This window comes from Pseudophryne corroboree, chromosome 1, assembly GCF_028390025.1.
Source record: "Pseudophryne corroboree isolate aPseCor3 chromosome 1, aPseCor3.hap2, whole genome shotgun sequence".
NCBI classification, from domain to species: Eukaryota; Metazoa; Chordata; class Amphibia; order Anura; family Myobatrachidae; genus Pseudophryne; species Pseudophryne corroboree.
Window position 1 is genome coordinate 266,851,164 of NC_086444.1, and position 20,793 is coordinate 266,871,956.

General features: G+C 43.3%; 1 protein-coding gene across 1 annotated transcript in view; it reads right to left on the reverse strand.

The window, feature by feature from the left end:
- Positions 1-20,326, reverse strand: part of FBN2 (fibrillin 2) — a 384,738-nt gene extending 364,412 nt beyond the window's left edge. The window contains exons 1-2 of the mRNA XM_063964252.1: positions 19,773-20,326; positions 15,369-15,451 (exon numbers count right to left, since the gene is read on the reverse strand). Of these exons, the coding sequence (XP_063820322.1) occupies positions 15,369-15,451; positions 19,773-19,960 (271 nt within the window). The 5' untranslated portion in view covers positions 19,961-20,326. The remainder of the gene's footprint in view (positions 1-15,368; positions 15,452-19,772) is intronic.
- Between the last annotated feature and the right edge of the window lie 467 nt (positions 20,327-20,793).

Below are 20,793 nucleotides of genomic sequence, written 5' to 3' on the forward strand. Positions count from 1 at the left end.
CCTCCCCGTCGTGACGACCTCCTCCGCGACGCGACCCACCCCAACCCTGATCATACTCACCAGACCCAGGAATTGGTGATTGGTGCTCCTGGAGGGCTGTCTGTCACAAGGCTACCTGCTGCTGTGACCTCCAGTGCTGGAAAGTGAGCTCCCACTTTGCAGCATCACTTTACTGCACCGGAGGTCGCAGGAGCAGCAGGGAGTCCCGATGACCAGCATCCCACACCAGAGCACCGATCACCAGTCCCTGGGTAGGTACAGATGTGGCCATGCTTATCATGGCTACATCTTCTGCAAACGGGCACTCTCTGCACGGCTAGGCGGGCCCACGCCTAGCTGTACTGGGCCGCGTAATTGGATGCGCGCCCTAGAAGTGTGCACTGTAGCATCTAACCAAGGTGCGATCACGGCAACATGTAACCACGATGAGCGTGGCTACATCTGTAAGTATTATTTTTTTTTTTTTTTACGTTTTCACACAGTGATCGGATACACAGAGCTGATCACACTGCCAGGTCCCCTCAAAGCTTTCTCTGCCTGTGCAGGGGTACAGGATCTGCAGTGAGCCCTGTGATTACACCAAGTAAAGCTGGCATAATTATTGCAGGGCTCACTGGGGTTTCTTGTAACAATTTTTTTTTTAGTAAATTTAGCCAGATCGCATTTCACATTAGCAGTATTCTAAGCCTGCCCCCGGACTCTAATTGGCTAGTTTCACAGTAGTCCAAGGGTAGGGCTTAGAAGATGTGTGATGCCTTATGCTAAGTCCCAGGTGGCGCATGGCACCTGCTACACACATCGCTGCCGATCCCCAGGGGAAACAGCCAGCACATATATCACATACATCAGAACATGTATGTTTATATGTGCTAAGCGGTTCCCCCCTGCACTATGTGGTCGGCACTGCAGCCCAGGGGCTGGAGGCATCGCTGGGCATATATATATATATATATATATATATACAGACAGGGGTATTCGGCACTCCATTAACCATGAAAGCTGCTGCGGGTGCCTTCACATATGTGGAAATAAATCCTTACACTTACATATAGACCAGGGTGCGGCACTCCGTCAGAATAAGACACTGAAGACGATTTGTTAATGAATCAACGATTCAATGTGGGTACATTGTCATCAGGATTGCACATGTGGGCATGCTAATATGACATCACTTCCTGTCAATGGAAACAGGTATGTTTAAATAGGCAGATAACCATCCTATATCTGCCAATATACTGGAGTATAATATAGAATCAATAAGTAAATTGACTAGCTAGACAATGCATAGCAGAAATATATTGAAAGGTAGAGAAAGATAAAAAAAGACAAAAAACTGCTGTGGAACGCACGCAGCGTCACTTCCGCCTAGTTGGAACGCATTACGTCACTTCCCCCCATAGCGGTCCGCTTATTAATGGAACGTGTACAAAACGACAAAGGAGACATTCTTTTTTAAAAAACATTTCACAGAAACATATAGTCACAGTATTAGTGCGTCTCTGGTTGCACCAAAGTCACACAACAAAGTCAGTGGATCACGGCTGCATCGAGCGCCGATATAGCGGAACGTTATTTCCGGCTATCGGTGGTGGAACGCACAGTGAAACGCATACTCTTCCTGTTGAATAGGAGGATCCAGACTGCACTGGGCGCCGATTTGGCGAGGCGTCACTTCCGGCTAGCGGCGGTGGAATGCACAATGGAACGCAAACGCTTCTGGTGTCATTTCCTTGTTTATTTAAGTCCATACTTCCAAATGCCTGGAACGCACAGCCATCTTAGTAATTCTATCTGATAGTAGATATTTCATAAGGTCCTGGAACGCACAGCCATGTTTTATGAAAAAGTGTATATTTATATATAAAATCTATATGTATATAAAGACGGTTTTTATATAAGAAGTGTAAAAAGCGTTATAGCTACAATTCAATAAAAGAGATATGGTAATAAAGTGCATAGCGATATTAGTGCAATGAAAGTTTGTGAACAATAAAAGTTGTGAACAATATTTTACATTTTAATAGCGTGGTGTATCCATAATATACAGGAGGACAGAAAAAGGTGATTTGAGTATTGAGAGAATTTAGACTCATAAAAAAGGTGCGATTTCGAAGCCTTCATTAAATCCTGAAGGTGCCAGTGTTCTCAATTCAAATATCCAGAACATTTCTCTTTTGGACAGTTTATTTAGAATGTCACCGCCCCGCTCTTCAAGGCTTACAATTTCAATTCCTTTAAAGGTGAGATCATTTGGGTTAGAGTTATGTTTCTCCTGGAAATGTCTGTAAATGGCATGTGTCGTGACTTTATTTTTAATATTTCGTACATGTTCTTGGATACGTATTTTCAGGCACCTCTTAGTCTTTCCAACGTATTTTAGGCCACAGGTAAATTCTAGGAGGTAAATAACCATGGTGGAGTTGCAATTGATGAACTGTTTGATCGTATATTCACGAGAATTGTCATTATTGAAGTACGTCTTCCGATTTCTGTGAACCAGTTTACAAATGATGCAACTTCCACACTTATAACTCCCCTGGCATTTCATTGTTGGATTTACTGTGTTAGATTTTAGTAGGCTCGGAGCTAGAAGATCTTTGAGATTATTAGTTTTCTTGTATACAATTTGTGGTCGAGGAGGTAGAATGTCTTTGAGGACTGGGTCCATCATAAGGATGCTCCAATGCCTATTTAAAGACTGCCTGATAATGGCTTCGTGGCAACTGTAAGTTGTAATGAAAGGGATGGAGTATCGTGATTGATCCCGATTTTTTTCTTTTGAATTTTTCTGTTGAAAGTTTTCTTTTGTTTTTTCAAGAGCTTTTGATATGGTTTCTTCAGGATATTCCCTTTCCTTAAATCGATCGGCATATAATTGAAGTTGGCGGTCCTGGTCTTCCTTTAGGCTGCAATTTCTTTGTATTCTATGAAACTGTGAGTAAGGGATGTTTTGCTTCCAATTCTTTTGATGGCAACTCCTATAGTGCAGGTAACTGTTTGTGTCAACCTTTTTTATATAATTACATGTGGTAATCTGTGATTCTTTAGATGAGAGTACTAGATCCAAGAATTTAATCTTGTCTTTGTCATGCTTTTCGGTGAATTTGAGATTGAACTGGTTAATAGAAATTTTCTGAAAAAAATTGTGAAATGATGATTCTGACCCATCCCAGACAATAAGTATATCGTCGATGTACCTCTTATACACAACCAATTGATTGGTGAACGGATTGTTCGAATATATGTTCTCTTCCTCCCAGCTGCCCATCAGAAGATTTGCGAAGCTAGGGGCAAAAATAGTCCCCATAGCTGTTCCGCATATTTGTAGGTAAAAATGTTCCTTGAATTTGAAATAATTGTGACTCAGAATGAATCTGATAAAATCACAAACAGCTCTCTTGTGTGTTTCGGTTAAACTGGTGTCTCTATCTAAATACTTCTTGCATGCAGAAATTCCAGTTTCATGAATGATACATGTATATAGACTCTCAACGTCAATAGTAACCCATAGGTATGTTTCTTTCCAGGGTTTGTTTCTTACGTTTTCTAATACACTATTTGTGTCCTTTAGATAGGATGGTAGTTCCATGACGTATTTTTTTAGAAAGAAGTCTATATATTTAGATAGATTGGATGTCAAGGAATCAATGCCCGCAATAATTGGTCTTCCTGGTGGATTTGTTAAGTTTTTATGGATTTTTGGCAAAAAATAAAATATTGGGATTATTGGCGATATGTTCATGAGAAACTGGAATTCGTCTTTATCCAGAACGTGGCAGTGTAAATAGTGTACCAACAGGGTTTTCAGATCATCTGTAAATTGTTGAGTGGGATCTTGTTGTAACTTTTTGTAGGAGTTGGTGTCGCTCAGAAGGTGTGTAGCTTCTTTTTCATAGGCTGATCTGTCCAGGATAACGACACCACCTCCCTTATTGGCTTGTTTGATAACAATCTCAGAATTACTCTTAAGGTTTTTCAAAGCCTGTTTTTCATGATTCTTAAGGTTGTTCTGCTTAATGGGTGTTAGATCTTGTTCACATAGGTCTTTTTTCACTAAATCATGGAATACAGTGATGTGATGTCCTTTTTACTCCAAAGGATAATATTTTGATTTTCTTTTTAGGCCCGATTTGGATTCGAGAGTAGGGTTGACGTCTGTCTCCTTTTTAGCGAAGTGTCTCTTGAGTGTGAGGTTTCTGGTGAATTTATTGAGATCTATAAAAGTATTACATTTATTCATTTGATTTGATGGTGCGAATTTAAGTCCTTTATTCAGTAACGTGATTTCAGATTTACTTAATTTGTGTTTTGAAAGATTAAAAATCCCATTTTGGGTGTCTTCTATGATGGTTGATATCTCCTTTTTGCGGTTTTGCCGCCTTCCGCCACGAGTTCCTCTTCTTCTTGGAGGATTCTTTTTGTTGGTGATAATTTCTTGAATCTTTCCCGGAAAAATGTTTTCCTTTGAGGTTGTGAGCTGGCTGTGTACGGGTCGGGAGATAAAAAATCCGAATCACTATTTGAATCCTGTCTCTGCAGTGCTGAGAATCTATTGTTCATAGCGAATCTTCCTTGCTGTGGTGTATATGTTCTTTGTATTCCAAAGTTTTGTCTTGTTCTCTGTCCACGAGGGGTATTTTTCCAACTTCGATTCTTAGGATCTTGATATACCGGAATTTTATCCATTCTATTCGTATTGAATCTACTCCAGTTTTTAACTCTATTGTTAAGATAGTCCTGTTTATCCCGTTGGAACTTTTTTCTTTCCCTTTAATGACTTCTTCTTCAATCCTTTCTAGTTTCCTGGTGAGGGTCAGATCGTTGGCCTTGAATATCTCTTTATCTTTATGGGGTGACAATATGGTTTCTTTCAACGCAAGTTCTTCTTTTAATTTCTGAAGTGTCTTGGTTTTTTCCGAAATAATCAATTTCATCAAATTGGTAGAGCACTCATGTAAAATTTTATCCCAGCTGGAGATGAAACCTGGGTCTTCAATACCAAATGTGGGGTTTTTTTGGATTCGAAGTCCTCTCGGGACCCTATTTGCTGTAATGTAATGTTCGAGTCCTTTAATTTCCCACCAGGCCTTGATTTCTTTTGTTAATAATCTCTCTGTTTCCCAGAACAGTTCATCCAGATCATCAGTTTTTGGAGCAGTTTGTTGGGCTGGTTGGTTTTCTTCATTGAAAATTCTTTGACATAGGTCATTTCTTTTATCCAGTCCTCTGTGTCTGAACATATTTAGAAGTGTCTAAAGGTGACTGGCAGCTAAACAGTAATAAATAGTAGTTTGTGGAACAATAGAGGATAGCGCCTAAGTACACCCGGTAGGACACTTAAATAAGTAAAATAAGTAAAAAAGAAGAGTATGCGTTTCACTGTGCGTTCCACCGCCGATAGCCGGAAATAACGTTCCGCTATATCGGCGCTCGATGCAGCCGTGATCCACTGACTTTGTTGTGTGACTTTGGTGCAACCAGAGACGCACTAATACTGTGACTATATGTTTCTGTGAAATGTTTTTTAAAAAAGAATGTCTCCTTTGTCGTTTTGTACACGTTCCATTAATAAGCGGACCGCTATGGGGGGAAGTGACGTAATGCGTTCCAACTAGGCGGAAGTGACGCTGCGTGCGTTCCACAGCGTTTTTTTGTCTTTTTTTTTATCTTTCTCTACCTTTCAATATATTTCTGCTATGCATTGTCTAACTAGTCAATTTACTTATTGATTCTATATTATACTCCAGTATATTGGCAGATATAGGATGGTTATCTGCCTATTTAAACATACCTGTTTCCATTGACAGGAAGTGATGTCATATTAGCATGCCCACATGTGATTACCCACTATGGTATAAATATCCTGTAATATCCATATCAGTTATCCCCTTGATGAAGTCCTCATGCTAGGACGAAACGCGTTGGGACAGGGACTTGATGCTTACCCCTTGGACTTCCCATTTGCGGACAGATAAGCTGTTTTTTAATTTCAATCCTGTACGTTTGATACCTGCTATTACAGATAGAGAATCTGCCTGAATACTCCTTTTATCTATGGTTTTTCCATATGCGGACAGATAAGCTGTTTATAATATTTAATTCTGTACGTGCGCTACCTACATTTATGATCAGACGAGCTGTTTTTTAATTGTTTTTACCTGCCACCTGTGGTTGTGACAGGATTGTTGTTTAATAAATTGTTACTGTTTCACTGTTACAACTACATCAAATTATTGGAACCAGCAAAGTTCCTAATGCTTGTATCTTTGAAAAATGTTTGAAAACAGTACACACTATGTTGTTTTTATCTCTCTTTTATATGTTTTACTTCTGAGAATCATCAGGCGGAAAGTTTTAATGAGCTAAGTTATCTTTTATATATAAATTTCCACATTAACACTATTAGGCGCTCTTATTTACTTCATTTTTTAATCTTTATTCTTATACTGTGTGAGAGCTGCCACTCATTCACATATGAGGTGTGTTATATTCTACTAAAAAGGATACTTAATAATTTAGATAATTTTACTTATTTAAGTGTCCTACCGGGTGTACTTAGGCGCTATCCTCTATTGTTCCACACATATATATATATATGGAATCTGGGCTCAAGCCCAGGTGAGGCTTCTGCAGTTGCTTCCATCAAACAGTTCCATTAAACGGGTTGCAGGGTGGCAGGGCTCTCCAGGTTTTGGTCTACAGCAGTGGTGGCTCCAGATATGGACCTGCAGTGCAGTCCAAAATTAAAATAGGGGATCCACACCAACTGCTACTCTAGATGCTGCCAAACATTGCTGGCCGGGACTCACTAGCAGTTGGTGTGGCTACAGTTGGTGTGGCTACCCTATATGAATTTGGACTGCATGGCTGAAACTGGTACCTTGGCTAGGGCCCCATGGGTTCTTAATAATCTGATAATTGGTAAGTTCACATACACTTACCTATTGTCCTCTCGATGTGTCTTGCCTAATGTTACAACTGGGCAGGCATTTAATTGTGCCAACCCAGTTAAGATATTAGTCACCGGCAGTGCCTGCAGCAAGTGTAAAACACCCGCGTATACACAATCAGAAACTCCAATATATCTGCCGATTTATCAGCCATTGGCTGTGCTGCACAGCCGGTGTGATATGTCTGTGAATGACATCGTACACAGACATATCGGGGTACACACCTACCAATGGGCTCACAATATATTGAGCATTCGTTTGAACACCCGATATATCGCTAAGTGTGTACACAGCTCAAGACGTGTATATGTGCATACAACTATGTCTATATATGTCAATGGTGTAGGTGCAGCTGCTATGGGGTCCAGAGCTGAGAGGGGCCCACATTCCCTGTCAAAGTTACATGTGTTGTATCCATTTTTGCCATGGGTGGTACGTAGGGGTCCTTTCAAACTGTTTCCTTGGGACCTGCAATATATCTAGGTATGCCATTGGACCTGCTCATTGTAGTGTGGTATAAAATGAACTGGAGGGCATTTTAATGTTATACAGTATAATATGAACCGGGGCACTGTAATGAAGCACAATATGAACAGGGAGCACTATATATCATAATGTAAATTGGGGATACTGTGTGGCATAATGTGTACTGGCAGCTCTGAAATGTGACATAGGGTGAACTTAATCATTACTGCGATACATAAAAGAAACTAGGGCACTACTATGGGGCATAACATTAAATAAGACTCTACTCTGTAAAGCGCTGCGGAATATGTGTGCGCTTTCTAAGTAACTGATATATTATATTATTATATTATTATATATAATATATATATTATATTATTATAAATAATAATAATAATACTATGGTTTAGAAAATGAACTAGGGCACTATTAAAGGGCATAAAATTAACAACTGCTGCAGAGAAGTGTCTCTCTAGAACAGGGCCGTAACTAGGGGGGGCTAAGTGAGCATGCGCCCCGGGTGCAGGATTTGAGGGGGCGCCAAGGAGTTACAGAGGAGCCGGGTTTGTTTGTGGGGTTTTTTTTTACCATCAGTTCTGTGCTGCTCCATTGAGACAGCAGACAGCTCCAAGGGCAATGTATCTGACCTACCTGTCTGCCCGCAGCTGGCTCCGACACTGTGCGAGTGAGCTCCAGTACCTGGGATCTCTCCTATGTCGGCTACTGTCTTAAACTGTCTTCTTTGCCATGCAGTGCTGCAACTAGCGTGCGGTGCACCATGCAAGCTATACAGGGCCGGTTCTGGCGCTCTGAGCGCCCCGGGCGGCAATAGGGGGCGTGGCTTTGTACAGGGGGCATGGTCATTTACGCCCCCTGTACAGACTGAAATGATGTGCGATGACGTCATCGCGCACCGCACAGTAAAGGACCTCTCCGCGAAGGGAAACTAGACACGTACGCGTCTAGTTTCCCTTCACAGCGGCAGCGGCCAGCGGCAGCAAGCGTGCAGCGGGGGGCACACAGCAGCAGCGGATCTTGCCCTGGTGCGCCGCCCTCCGGATGGCGCCCTGCGCCCTCCGGAAGGCGGCGCCCCGGGCAAAAGTATGTAGTGTAGTGATAAAGTGTTATGATATAGGGGGTCTTTCAGACCTGATGTTGTTTGCAGCGTATAGGGGATGTAGTATAGTGATGTAGTGCAGTGGATAGGGGCATGTAGTGCAGTGATAAAGTGTTATGATATAAGGGGTCTTTCAGACCTGATGTTTTTTGCAGCGCTACAATCAGGTCAGAACTGCGCATGCGTATGCACCACAATGCACAGGCGCGTCACAGGGGTACAAAGCGGTTCGTTGCTCTGCGATGGGTTTGTGTGAAGAATCCTTTTGCACGCCCGATCGCAAGGTGATTGACAGGAAGAAGGGGTTTGTGGGTGGCAACTGACCCTTTTCTGGGAGTGTTTGGAGAAACGCAGGCGTAACCATGCGTTTGCAGGGCGGCTGTCTGATGTCAATTACAGCCCTGGACAGGTTGAAGTGATCGCAGCGGCTGAGTAAGTCCTGGGCTACTCAGAAACTGCTCAAATGTTTTTAGTACAGCTCGGCTGCACATGCAATTGCACACTTGCACAGCTAAAATACACTCCCCTGTGGGCGGCGACTATGTGATAGCAGGACTGCAAAAAACAGCTAGTGAGAGATCAACTCTGAATGATCCCCATAGTGCAATGTATGAGGACACACAGAGGAGCATGTAGTTGAACATGCTGGAGGTTCATGTGATGCATAGGGCATTTGAGGCACATAGCAGAATATTGTCCAGTAGTATCCCCTTTTTTCAAAATGTTTGATAATCTGATTATGTTAGTCTGATAGGGTTTGTTTTTTTTGTTTTTTTGTGGGGGGCGCCAAATTACTGCCTTGCCCTGGGTGACGAAAATCCTAGTTTCGGCCCTGTCTAGAAGCAATGGGATGGGGCAGAGCCGGATTAACAATGGGGCGGGTGGAGCTGCAGCTCCAGGCCCCCCCATTAAAATAGGTCCACAGCATCTGCTGTGCTGCTGTAGACAGGAAAAACGTATTTCCTGCTACAGCCTGTACCCTGTGTGCCTGAGGCTGTTCCGAGTTCCTGGACACTGAGAAAAGGGTAGCCCGACAACCCCCAGTCACCACCAGTTAAACTAGACCCGGCAAGGACTCTTAAAGGGCCCTTGGCCAATAACCCAATTCCCCGCGCTGGACTGGACAGAGCCGCGCCAGATCCAGGACAGGGGGCGCCAAAGCAGGGCACAGAGCGTTTAAGAGGACCCTGCACCCAGGAATACATGGCACATCGTTACAAATTACTAACGGTCTCTGTTGCGCTGGTCACCTTCCCCCTTCTCCGCAATTTGAGGACAGCTGCCCAGGCAAGCAGCTGTCTGTTCATCACTCTGGACCTAGCCGCACATGGATTTGTGTCATCATGGGACTCGGCTCACCTGTACATGATGTGCATGCCCCCACTTCCCCACCAATACAGTGAAAGTTGGAGTCTGGAGAGAAGCTGTGAAGTGACTAGAAGGGGAGTGCTGCTGCTGCTGCTCGGACAGCACGGCACTCGCACGGCACTCTTATCAGTGTGTGAGGAATATCAGTTGTTAGTGCAGTGCAGTATTCTGGCAGCCTGCAGCCCACCCAGCTTTCAGGAGACACAGGAGTAGGGCCGGTGCAAGGTTTCTCGTCACCCTAGGCAAAACTTCAGCCTGCTCGTAACCCCCCAGCGACCAAAAGCACACACCAGTACCCATTCTCCAGCCCATCATACACATTGAAACCAGGTAGAGCACACACCATGTAGAGCACACCGTTATACACATTGCACCAGGTAGAGCACACCATTATACACATTGCACCAGGTAGAGCACACCGTTATACACATTGCACCAGGTAGAGCACACCGTTATACACATTGCACCAGGTAGAGCACACCGTTATACACATTGCACCAGGTAGAGCACACCGTTATACACATTGCACCAGGGGGTGGTCTTCAGTATGCCGACTGACGGGATCCCGGCGCACAGTATACCGGCGCCGGGATCCCGACAGCTAGCATACCGACACTTATTCTCCCTCGTGGGGGTCCACGACCCCCCTAGAGGGAGAATAAAATAGCGTGTCGCGCGTAGTGCGCCACCGAGCCCGCAAGGGGCTCATTTGCACTCACCACACTGTCGGTAAGCCGGCGGTCAGGCTCCCGAAGCCGGTATGCTGGTCGCCGGGAGCCCGACCGCCGGCATACCATAGTGAACCCGCACCAGGTAGAGCACACCGTTATACACATAGCACCAGGTAGAGCACACCGTTATACACATAGCACCAGGTAGAGCACACCGTTATACACATAGCACCAGGTAGAGCACACCGTTATACACATAGCACCAGGTAGAGCACACCGTTATACACATAGCACCAGGTAGAGCACACCGTTATACACATAGCACAAGGTAGAGCACACCGTTATACACATTGCACCAGGTAGAGCAAACCGTTATACACATTGCACCAGGTAGAGCACACCGTTATACACATTGCACCAGGTAGAGCACACCGTTTTTACACATTGCACCAGGTAGAGCACACCGTTATAGCTTCATGTTGTATTCTCATAGATCCTTAGCTTGGTCTAGTTGTGAGTGTGGCGCTGCCCTGATATTCCCAGTGCCACTCACAACTAGACCAAGCTAAGGATCTATGAGAATACAACATGAAGCTATTGTGCAGGCACTGCTGCTACCTGTGGTGCACCCGCTACTTCTGCTTGTGGCCAGACCTCAGTGGTTGTTTCAGCCATCCACTACTAGACATATGCCCCACATTAATAAAATGCCCTTATACACGTAACAGACATAATGGCCCTGTTACACAGCCAGTCTCTGTAACATTCTGTAACACTAACAATTGCAACCCCCACCCCCTCCACACCACTCACCCGGCTGGAGGTATTCAACAGTCACGGCCCCTGTAGGCTGAGAAGGAGTCTGGGACCTGGAAGTGCCGGGGAGGCAGCAGCAGCGGAGGCAGACATGTGCAGATCGCGGCCTCACACACTGTCGGCTCTGCAACACCTCTGGCTCCTTGATGTGCTCCACCGCGAACAGTTTCCGCCCTCCGTCGCCTGCTCACTCCTGCCGCTACCAGCATGGGGAGGAGGGAGGTGGGTAACATGCGGGAGAGGGGGGCGGGATGTAATCGCGGCCGAGGCGGGTAATCGTGGGCGGGCGGCATGTAATCGCGAGCGGGCGGCATGTAATCGCGAGAAGAGTGCGGGTGGGATGCAATTGCGGGAGAGAGGGTTGGTAACATGCGGGAGAGTGCTGTCATGGTGTTCGCCGGGAATATGCAGGGTATCATCGCGGAGGGGGGGAGGAAGGTGCAGCATCTCTGGTCAGCTGTGAAGCTCAGCTGAGCTAGGGCAATAAACTAAGCACTCTTTCATCGGTAGCGTGCAGCGCCGCCCTCCAGTGGCCAGCGCTCATAGGCAGCTGCCTAGTGGTGGCGCCGGCCCTGCACAGGAGAGGTGAGTTTATGGCTGCATCTGGATTAAATTAATTACCTACATGTAAAATATATGTAATTATTTTTTTATCTTTAAAGTGAAATGCATGGCTAAAGGGGTTTTTGTACTCCCTTTGCAATGTACAAGATGCCCATATCGTGGTCTTCCTCCTTGTATAACACTAGCTTTTGGGGTCCATTTAGTAAACAAAAATATGGCTTGTCTCCAGCATTTTATCTGGTAAAGGCCATACTTTTGTTTTCTATGTATTTCGTTACATGAAAATTGTGGTGAAATCACAAATGTCTCCACCTTTCCATTTCTCCTCACACATTCCAGCAGCCCTGTCACATTCCAGGAGTCCCATTTGAAATAATGGGTACTGTGCAGGAATAGTATTTATATAGATGAGAGAAGCTAAGAGCTTATCTCTTTTGAGAAACGTTACACAATCTCTGGATGGCGTTATGTGTTTTCTAACATGCAGAAACTAAGAAAAGCAGTGAAGAGGCGTTCTCTTCTTCTCCGAGACTCCTACTCCCTTGGGTGGCTTCCTCTTCTCTGCAGCCCCCAGCTGTTTCTCCCATCTTCATAGGTCTGATGTCACAGATGCTGATCGACACATGTGCAAACCATGCAAATAGTTTTAGCACATGTGAAAGTTATATGAAATCTCCTCACCGGGACAGCGTTTGTCGCAAGGGCTGTCCCAGTAGTTAAAAAAATATAAATTTGGAGCTAAAGCAGCCTGTCTGCACTTCTCTTGTCTTCTAGCCTCTCTGTCCTTCTTCTGTCTGTGACAGCTTCCCTGCCCTTCTCCTCTCTGCTCCAGTCTCTCTGTCCCATTTTTTCCTGTCTGCGACAGTCTCTCCTTTCTTCTGCTTGCACCAACTTCTCAGGCCTTCTCTCTGTGCCAGTCTCTCTGCCCTTTTGTTGTCTACTCCAGCAACTCTTCTATTCTCCTCTCTGTGCCAGGCTGTCTGTCATTTTCCTTTTTCAAGGGGTGCCATATTTATAATGGCTAGGGGCCCCAGTGCATTGCTTTGCTGAAGGGCCTACACTGCCGTTTAGACGTCACTGCACATGGCACTGCAGCAGCACAGTGGAAGGCTTCTCTAGCTTCCCCCTGCGCAATATACTGACAATTTTTGGTTTATTCTCCATGCCATGTTGTGCCGCCCCCACCATCGTGTTCAAATGCAGCCAATCCTTTTTGGATAGTGGGAGGAATCCCACGTAAGCACCGGGAGAATATACAAACTCCACACAGGGCCATGGTCGGAATCAAACCCATGACCTTAGTACTGTGAGGCAGTAATGCTAATCATTACACCATCTGTGCTGCCCCAATATATACCTAAAATGTGTTTGTATACTGTATGTTTCTGCTATATAAAATGTATTAAATTGTTGTATATACTGTATATGGTGATATTATACATTATATATGATTGAATAAATTGATTTTTTTTTTGCACCTTTAGTAATTTGTTTTTGGTTCCGGTTGTAAGAGGTGGGTTCCATTCATTAACTGAATATTATGGTCCTCAACCTATACTTTCAGCAAAATGAATACTCAATACGTTGGTTTTGGTTAAAATAGGGTAAACATACTTATATCAGTTTTAAGTTGCAGACCACACACTTAGAGTGGTAGCTGGTAAGTACGTTTCCCTAACTGCATCTAGAATTAGGTTTTTAATACCTGCGGGTGACCGATGTCTCTGCCTGTGCCTGGGAAAGAGCGCTGTGTATCATAGGCGCTGCACCATAGTCACTCACAGCAGCTGGCTAGTTACACAGGAGTCTGTGGGGTAGGTAGATAAAGATAAAGAAAGGAAATGCTGACTGCTGTGTCCTGGATGCAGCGGCCACTGTGCAGACCACACCCTCACACCCCTGCCATGCTGGTCACATCCACTGTCACAGCACACAATAGGCCCTTCATAGATTTCAGCTCCAGGCCCATGTGAACCTTAATCTGGCACTAGACGGGGGTCCCTTCAAAATGTTGCTATGGGGCCCACAAAGTTCTGGCTACGCTCCTGATATATGTTGTACTTGAAGTAAACTTGCACACCCCTTTTCTACCTTTCATAGGGGTCTATTTACTTAAGCCATGGAGAGAGAAATAAAGACAAGTGGATGGAGATCAAGTACAAACCAACCCCTGTAATTTTTCAAACACAGCCTGTAACATGGCAGTTAGGAGATGATTGTCTGGTACTTTATCTCCGTCCACTTTATTTCTCTCCAAAATAGACCCCCTGGTGTGAAACAATGTACATCGATGATACAAAAAAAACCTGAAATATTGATGCATTTTTGGTTCGAGTTACAGTAGCAGCATGGTTTGACAGGCTGCTGGTGTTTGACAGGCTGGAGGTGGGTGGAGTCAGCATTCCCGATGTGTTCTACAGTACATCCATCTCTAAATCAGGCCCTTTGTAAAATATATTATGCCAGTGAAAAAGATGGATCTGGTGGAAAGAGATTTGTAAGGCGCTCCACACCAACATACAGGAAAACTCCATGCACCCCTACTGTATATATGTCTATAAGGAGCCATTGGAGAGTTCCAGGACGATGGAAAAACAGAAGGGTGCAGAATGAGTGTTTTTGTACAGGTTATAAAACTCCAGACGGTCTTGTACTATCTCCTCTTTAGTTTGCAGTAGGGGGTCTATTATTTTTATTATTATACATGCATTGAAACTAGCAAGATGTCTGCATGAGGTGATCTTCCTACCCTGGTGTATTCTGCCCAAAGAGAGGTAATAGTAGTAAAGTACAGGGAGAATATACAAACTCCACACAGTTAGGACCATGGTGGGAATCTAACCCATGACCTCAGTGCTATGAGGCAGTAATGCTAACCATTACACCATATGTACATGTATTACTGTTGCTATTTCCCCATATTTTCACATTCACATTGTTGAAAAAAACCTTGTGTGATAGAGTAATTTGGTGATCATATTTGAAATCAGCGTGCCAACATTTCAATGACTCCAACTGTGCATACCTGTGTTATTGGAGATATTTGAAATATATTCACATCACCTATTTATTTACAGTGTAAGCTAATTCTGAATTGTAATACAAGTAGAAATACATTGAGAGAAAATATTTTCAATAAAAGCCCCTCTATAAATACCACATGTGCATTGCTGCTTATGAACGAAATCTGAAAAATCTGTGCACTTTTCTCTATACTAGACACAAAGCAGCATTACAGTATATCTTGCTTCCTCCAACTAATGTGCTGGAGAAAAGCTGTTTTTAACTTTTTATAAATAGACCATTATGTCTTTGTCTAATAGGGAAATTAAACTTCATTTCTACACACAATAAATGACGCCATTATTTCCTAGAAATATATAAGCTTCCATTACCAGAAAAAAAGTATACACTTACGGACAATGCATTGGTTTCCTGCAGGGAGTGTTTTCCACCCAGGGCAACAGTATGAATGAAATCTAGATCCACAGACGTTTGGCCTTTTGAAAATAATGATAATAATAAGAATGATAATAATAATAATAATAATAATAATAATAATAACAACAACAACAACAACAGCAACAACAACACTTGTATTAGTTATATAAATACAAACTTACATACACAAAAATGTGTTTGTATGTTGTGTGTGCATGCATATATGTATATATATATATATATATATATATATATAGGGTGGTCTTCAGTATGCCGAATGTCGGGATCCCGGCGCACATTATACCGGCGCCGGAATCCCGACATCCGGCATACCGACAGCTATTCTCCCTCGTGGGGGTCCACAACCCCCCTGGAGGGAGAAAAAAATAGTGTGGCGCGCGTAGCGCGCCACCGTGTCCGCAGCGTGGCGAGCGCAGTGAGCCCGCAAGGGGCTCCTTAGCGCTCGCCACGCTGCCGGTATGCCGGCGGTCGGGCTCCCGGCGCCGGTATGCTGGTTGCCGGGAGCCCGAGCGCCGGCATACCGTACTACACCCATATATATATATATATATATATATATATATATATCATTTGTTTATGTAAATGAAAAATCTGCTTAGAAGCGTGGGTTGTCTAAAATGTTTTGCTTGATGGAGCTAGGAATAATATTTTCATTCTTATAACAATATGGCCACCAGGGGTGCTGTTTCATTGGGGACTAAAATGATTTAAAGTTATTATGGAAAGCCTGGCAGTAATCGGATATAATTATATACAACCTCCCCACACAGTGGAGGGAGTGATGCTTCATGCTGACCCACTAATCATGAGAGCTCAGCTCTGTCAGTTCACTGGCAACCAATGATATCACAGGAGGGGAGAAGGCATTAGATCTCAGTGAATTCCCATGAATATTAGGACAACCTATGGCTGCCTTATGCCTCAGTGATGTCACTAGTATCTAGCGACTTTACAGAGCTAACAGTGCAGCCTCCAAAATGGCTGATTCACTGTTTCACAGCAAAGGGTGTACTTTAGTGTATTTTGTTTATGTTTTTTTCTAAGAACTTTTGGAAGCATAAAATAAATATAAGTAAATATAAATAGTTTATATTTTTTATTAGAGATATTATATACTTTAAGTATATTATCAGTAAGTACCACAATTACCATTAATATATATATATGTTGGGCATTGATTGATTGGATTGATTGGATTGATTGATTGATTGATTGATTGACTGACTGAATGAGTAATTCATGATTTTTTTTTAATACTGTAAGCAATCAATTTTTTTGGTGAGCGTTAATCACAATACATGAAAAGCTTTATTTTTACTACAGGTTGAGTATCCCTTATTCAAAATGCTTGGGACCAGAGGTATTTTGGATATGGGATTTTTCCGTATTTTGGAATAATTGCATACCATAATGAGATATCATGGTGATGGGACCCAAGTCTAAGCACAGAATGCATTTATGTTACATATACACCTTATACACACAGCCTGAAGGTCATTGTAGCCAATATTTTTTATAACTTTTTGCATTAAACAAAGTGTGTCTACATTCACACAATTCATTTATGTTTCATATACACCTTATATACACAGCCTGAAGGTCATTTAATACAGTATTATTAATAACTTTGTGTATTAAACAAAGTTTGTGTACATTGAGCCATCAGAAAACAAAGGTTTCACTATCTCACTCTCACTCAAAAAAGTCCGTATTTCGGAAAATATTACGTATTTCGGAATATGTGGATATGGGATACTCAACCTGTACTAAGAAAGAGGTCATAATTGTAATAAGTACAAATGAAGAAACAATAATTTACACAAGTGTCAAAATGATTTTATGTATAGACTAGGGACAAATATGTGTGACATCAAATGTAGTAAATATGAACCTGTTTTCTGAAACAAAAATGAGCCAAACAAGAAAAGCATTTGCTGGATATTTAGCATTTGTTACATATTTATCTCCTGCTGGCCAGATCTCTGTTTACTTTAACAGTAAAAATCCTGCAAGATTTCCAAAGTAAGCAAAGGCCTGGTCAGGTTCATTCATAAAACACAAATAACCCTTCACATTTCCAATACTCTGAGCTGGGAAATTACTGAAGGCTATAATATAGTAATTAGAGGATGCAGGAACCCCCTAGTGTTCAGATAATGAATGTAATGACTGCCTTACAGGTTCAAACAGACTTATCAATTTACATTTGACTAAAACGAACACTAATTTAGGTTCACTTACACTTAGGATACATTACGCTCGATAGCACATGCTGACAAGGGATCTATAGAACACCAGCCCATTAAGGGCAATTTAAGAAGGAGGGATAAGAGAAGTGTAATAGATAGTGTCAACATTTCTCATAGAACACTGAAATGATGTCATTATAAATCACCAATACTGGGATTAATGCAGGCTGTGGAGTGTATCCTAATTTCACATTGCGCATGCTCTGGATTCAGTAAAGCACAGTGAGGGCATTTTGACTCATCTGCTGCTAAGGCGTAGTTGTACAGAATAGTAAGTAAGCATTTTCTAGGTGCATCTTTTGCTGCAAGTATTGTCTGGTAAAAGTCCACCCTGATGATGATAATGATGATCGATATGAAACTAAACATACGGATAGTGGATGATCAGGCCACAAGGATGCTTACAACTCTGCATCCAGGCAAATATATGTGGTTTTTAAGTGTACCCAGAGTAGGACGGGAGTATGTGTGGCCGAGTTGCATTCAACTGTATCAGGGCTGCGGTATACTGAGCATTTATACAAGGGAACAAATCTATTTATTAATACAGACTAGCTAAATAAAGTGGTCTTCTTCCCAAGTTAGCCATCTGTGGGAACAGCCCAGACATAGCTCAAATTGAAAGTGGGTAAAAAAGTACCTGCAATAGGGTTAAATTTACCCAAGAGTGAGTGGGTATGTCTGTGAACCGCACTTGGCTTGCACATATTGTACATGGCTGTCTGGCCTCCAGATCTCTAAACAATCCCTGTTTATTATATGCATTATGTTAGCTAGTTAGTAACTCAATTATGTATACAAAAAGTGTTTTTAACTGTTGCATACAATAGAGTCAGTGGAGATACACGAGGATGCTGTACAAACTGGTATCACTGTATTGTAAACCCTTCTTATGCTGATACAGTAATACAGTGATACAGTATGCCGGATCCTACCCGGTAAGAGAAACGTGTACTTACCGGGTGGGATCCGGCATTTGCGCTCCGTTGCTGGCTTTCCGACCCGGAAATATACCGGGTCGGTTGCCATAGCAGCGGAGGGCGCAGCAGCAGGGGCGGGGGTGGAGGCGGCGCCGGGAGATGAGCTCATCTCCTGCGCCGCCTCTGCCTATGCTGTGAAGGTTGATTCTATTTCGGAGTGGGAGAAGGGACCTTCTGACGTATCTAGGGGAGGAGACACATCACCAGGGGGAGGAGCTACGGGCGAACAGGGTACCTGAAAAGTACCCTCGTGGGCTCGCTTCGCTCACCATGCTTCGGGCTCGGTGGCTCGCTTCGCTCGCCACCTGATTACTAAAGGTAATAGTTGGTGGCGTGGATAGTAGAGGAACTATCCCGCTGGCCTTGCTCCTCCCCCTTGTGTTGTGACTCCTCCCCCAGACGGAAAAGGTCCCTTAGCCCACTTGATTCTAGCATCTACCATGCTGTTAATGGGAGCCGTGTCGCATCGGAACGGCTCCCATTCACACTGCGCCTGACCCGGTAATCAACCCGGTAATAACCCTTCTTTTTTACCGGGTTGAATTACGGGGTAAGGTGACCCGCTAATTCTGAAAAGGACCTTTCACATCGCACACTGACCCGTTTCGACACGGCAATATGCCGTGTCGATACCGGGTTTTTAGTGCGATGTGAAAGGGGTATTACAGACATTCAAGGGAGAGACCTTTATTTTAGAACAGCAGTTTTTCAAATCCACTTGCAGTTTGCCAGTCTGTGTTTCTACATCCTCTCCAGCCAGTTAGCTACAGGACTGCTGAATCTGCAGATGATCAGGGCTTGTGGTTGCCACAGAATGGTGAATTAAAGGAAAGCTATATAAAAAATGCTTTGTTATACATTACAACATGTGCTGTTACGTCTCCAAACAGTACTGGTGTAGGGTTTCACATGGAGCGTAGAAAAGTAAGGTGTGTGTAATACAGTGCAGCACTGGCAGCATGATATGCACAGAGTTATTGTGTCACAGTGTCATAGAGTGGGAAAAAATTTTTTTATTTGTTTTTACTCCTTTTAGCATTGCAGCAAACACAATCTCAGTTATTGCAAATGACGCTGTGAATGTCAGGTAGCTATAGAAAGAAAACATCACTTATAGGCTTATAACCTACCCGTGCAGGGCATACTGTGATCCTCTCCTGCGGGTCCTGCTCACAACACCCCCATTGGTTCCGTCCTTTGCATCCTGCGTTCCATGCCTGGACTCGGAGTTGAAGAACTGCTGTGCCGCTGAATATCCAAAGACTATAAGAAAGCAGCTGAGCAGGAGCACCCCCCTCCTTTCTGGCCCCGACATCATCTAAGGATGCTGGCTAGTAAGCCTTGGTGCTCAGGACACAAGGTATCCACTAGTGAATGGAAGGTAAAAACTTGTTCTCTCTCTGATTCAAATCCAGAGTGATCCTTGTATTCATAAAAGAAAGTGGATTTGAAGAAAAAAGGATTGTGCAGTGATAACCCAGGTGACATAAAGTATATGTGTTATTAGGATGTTGGTTGAAAAAATGTAAAAAAAAAATGCAATCCTAAAAAAATCAGTGCTTCACAGAAGTGATCTCTTCCACTATAGTTGCAGCCAATATGAAAAGCATTAGATGGGAAAAGCTGTGGAATAAAGAAATCTCTGTGCTTGAGAGTGCAGACTTGTCCCCATACTCAGTCTGCGTGAGAAGCAGACTTCAGATGACAGTGCTGAGGGCTGGGGGTTTATGAGGCGGCTGCCTGTCAATGGGGAGGAAACCACAGAACCAGTCACACACGTGAAGGGTAAGGGGAGGGAGGGAGAAATGGGATGGTGAAGAGAGAGAAGAAAGAAGTGGGGCTTTTCTTCATTAACCTTTTAGTGTTCACTATACTTTCCAAACTGCTCCTTTCATCTCTGTGCTAGAACTGAGAAAATGTGTGCTGAAAATGCAAGACTTTCTTCCCACCTACAGTATTTACTTTTCCCTTGTTCCGGTGGGATTAAGTGACCTTTTCCGTACATTCATTTGAGTAGTTGAGGGATGAAAATATCCTTTTTTTAAAATAAAATATTGATATGCTGAGAAGCAAATTTTCGAAGATGCTTCCAAACAATGTATAATATGCAGGTAGAGCTGTGATGTCCTTTGCATAATTTAGTTAGGATAC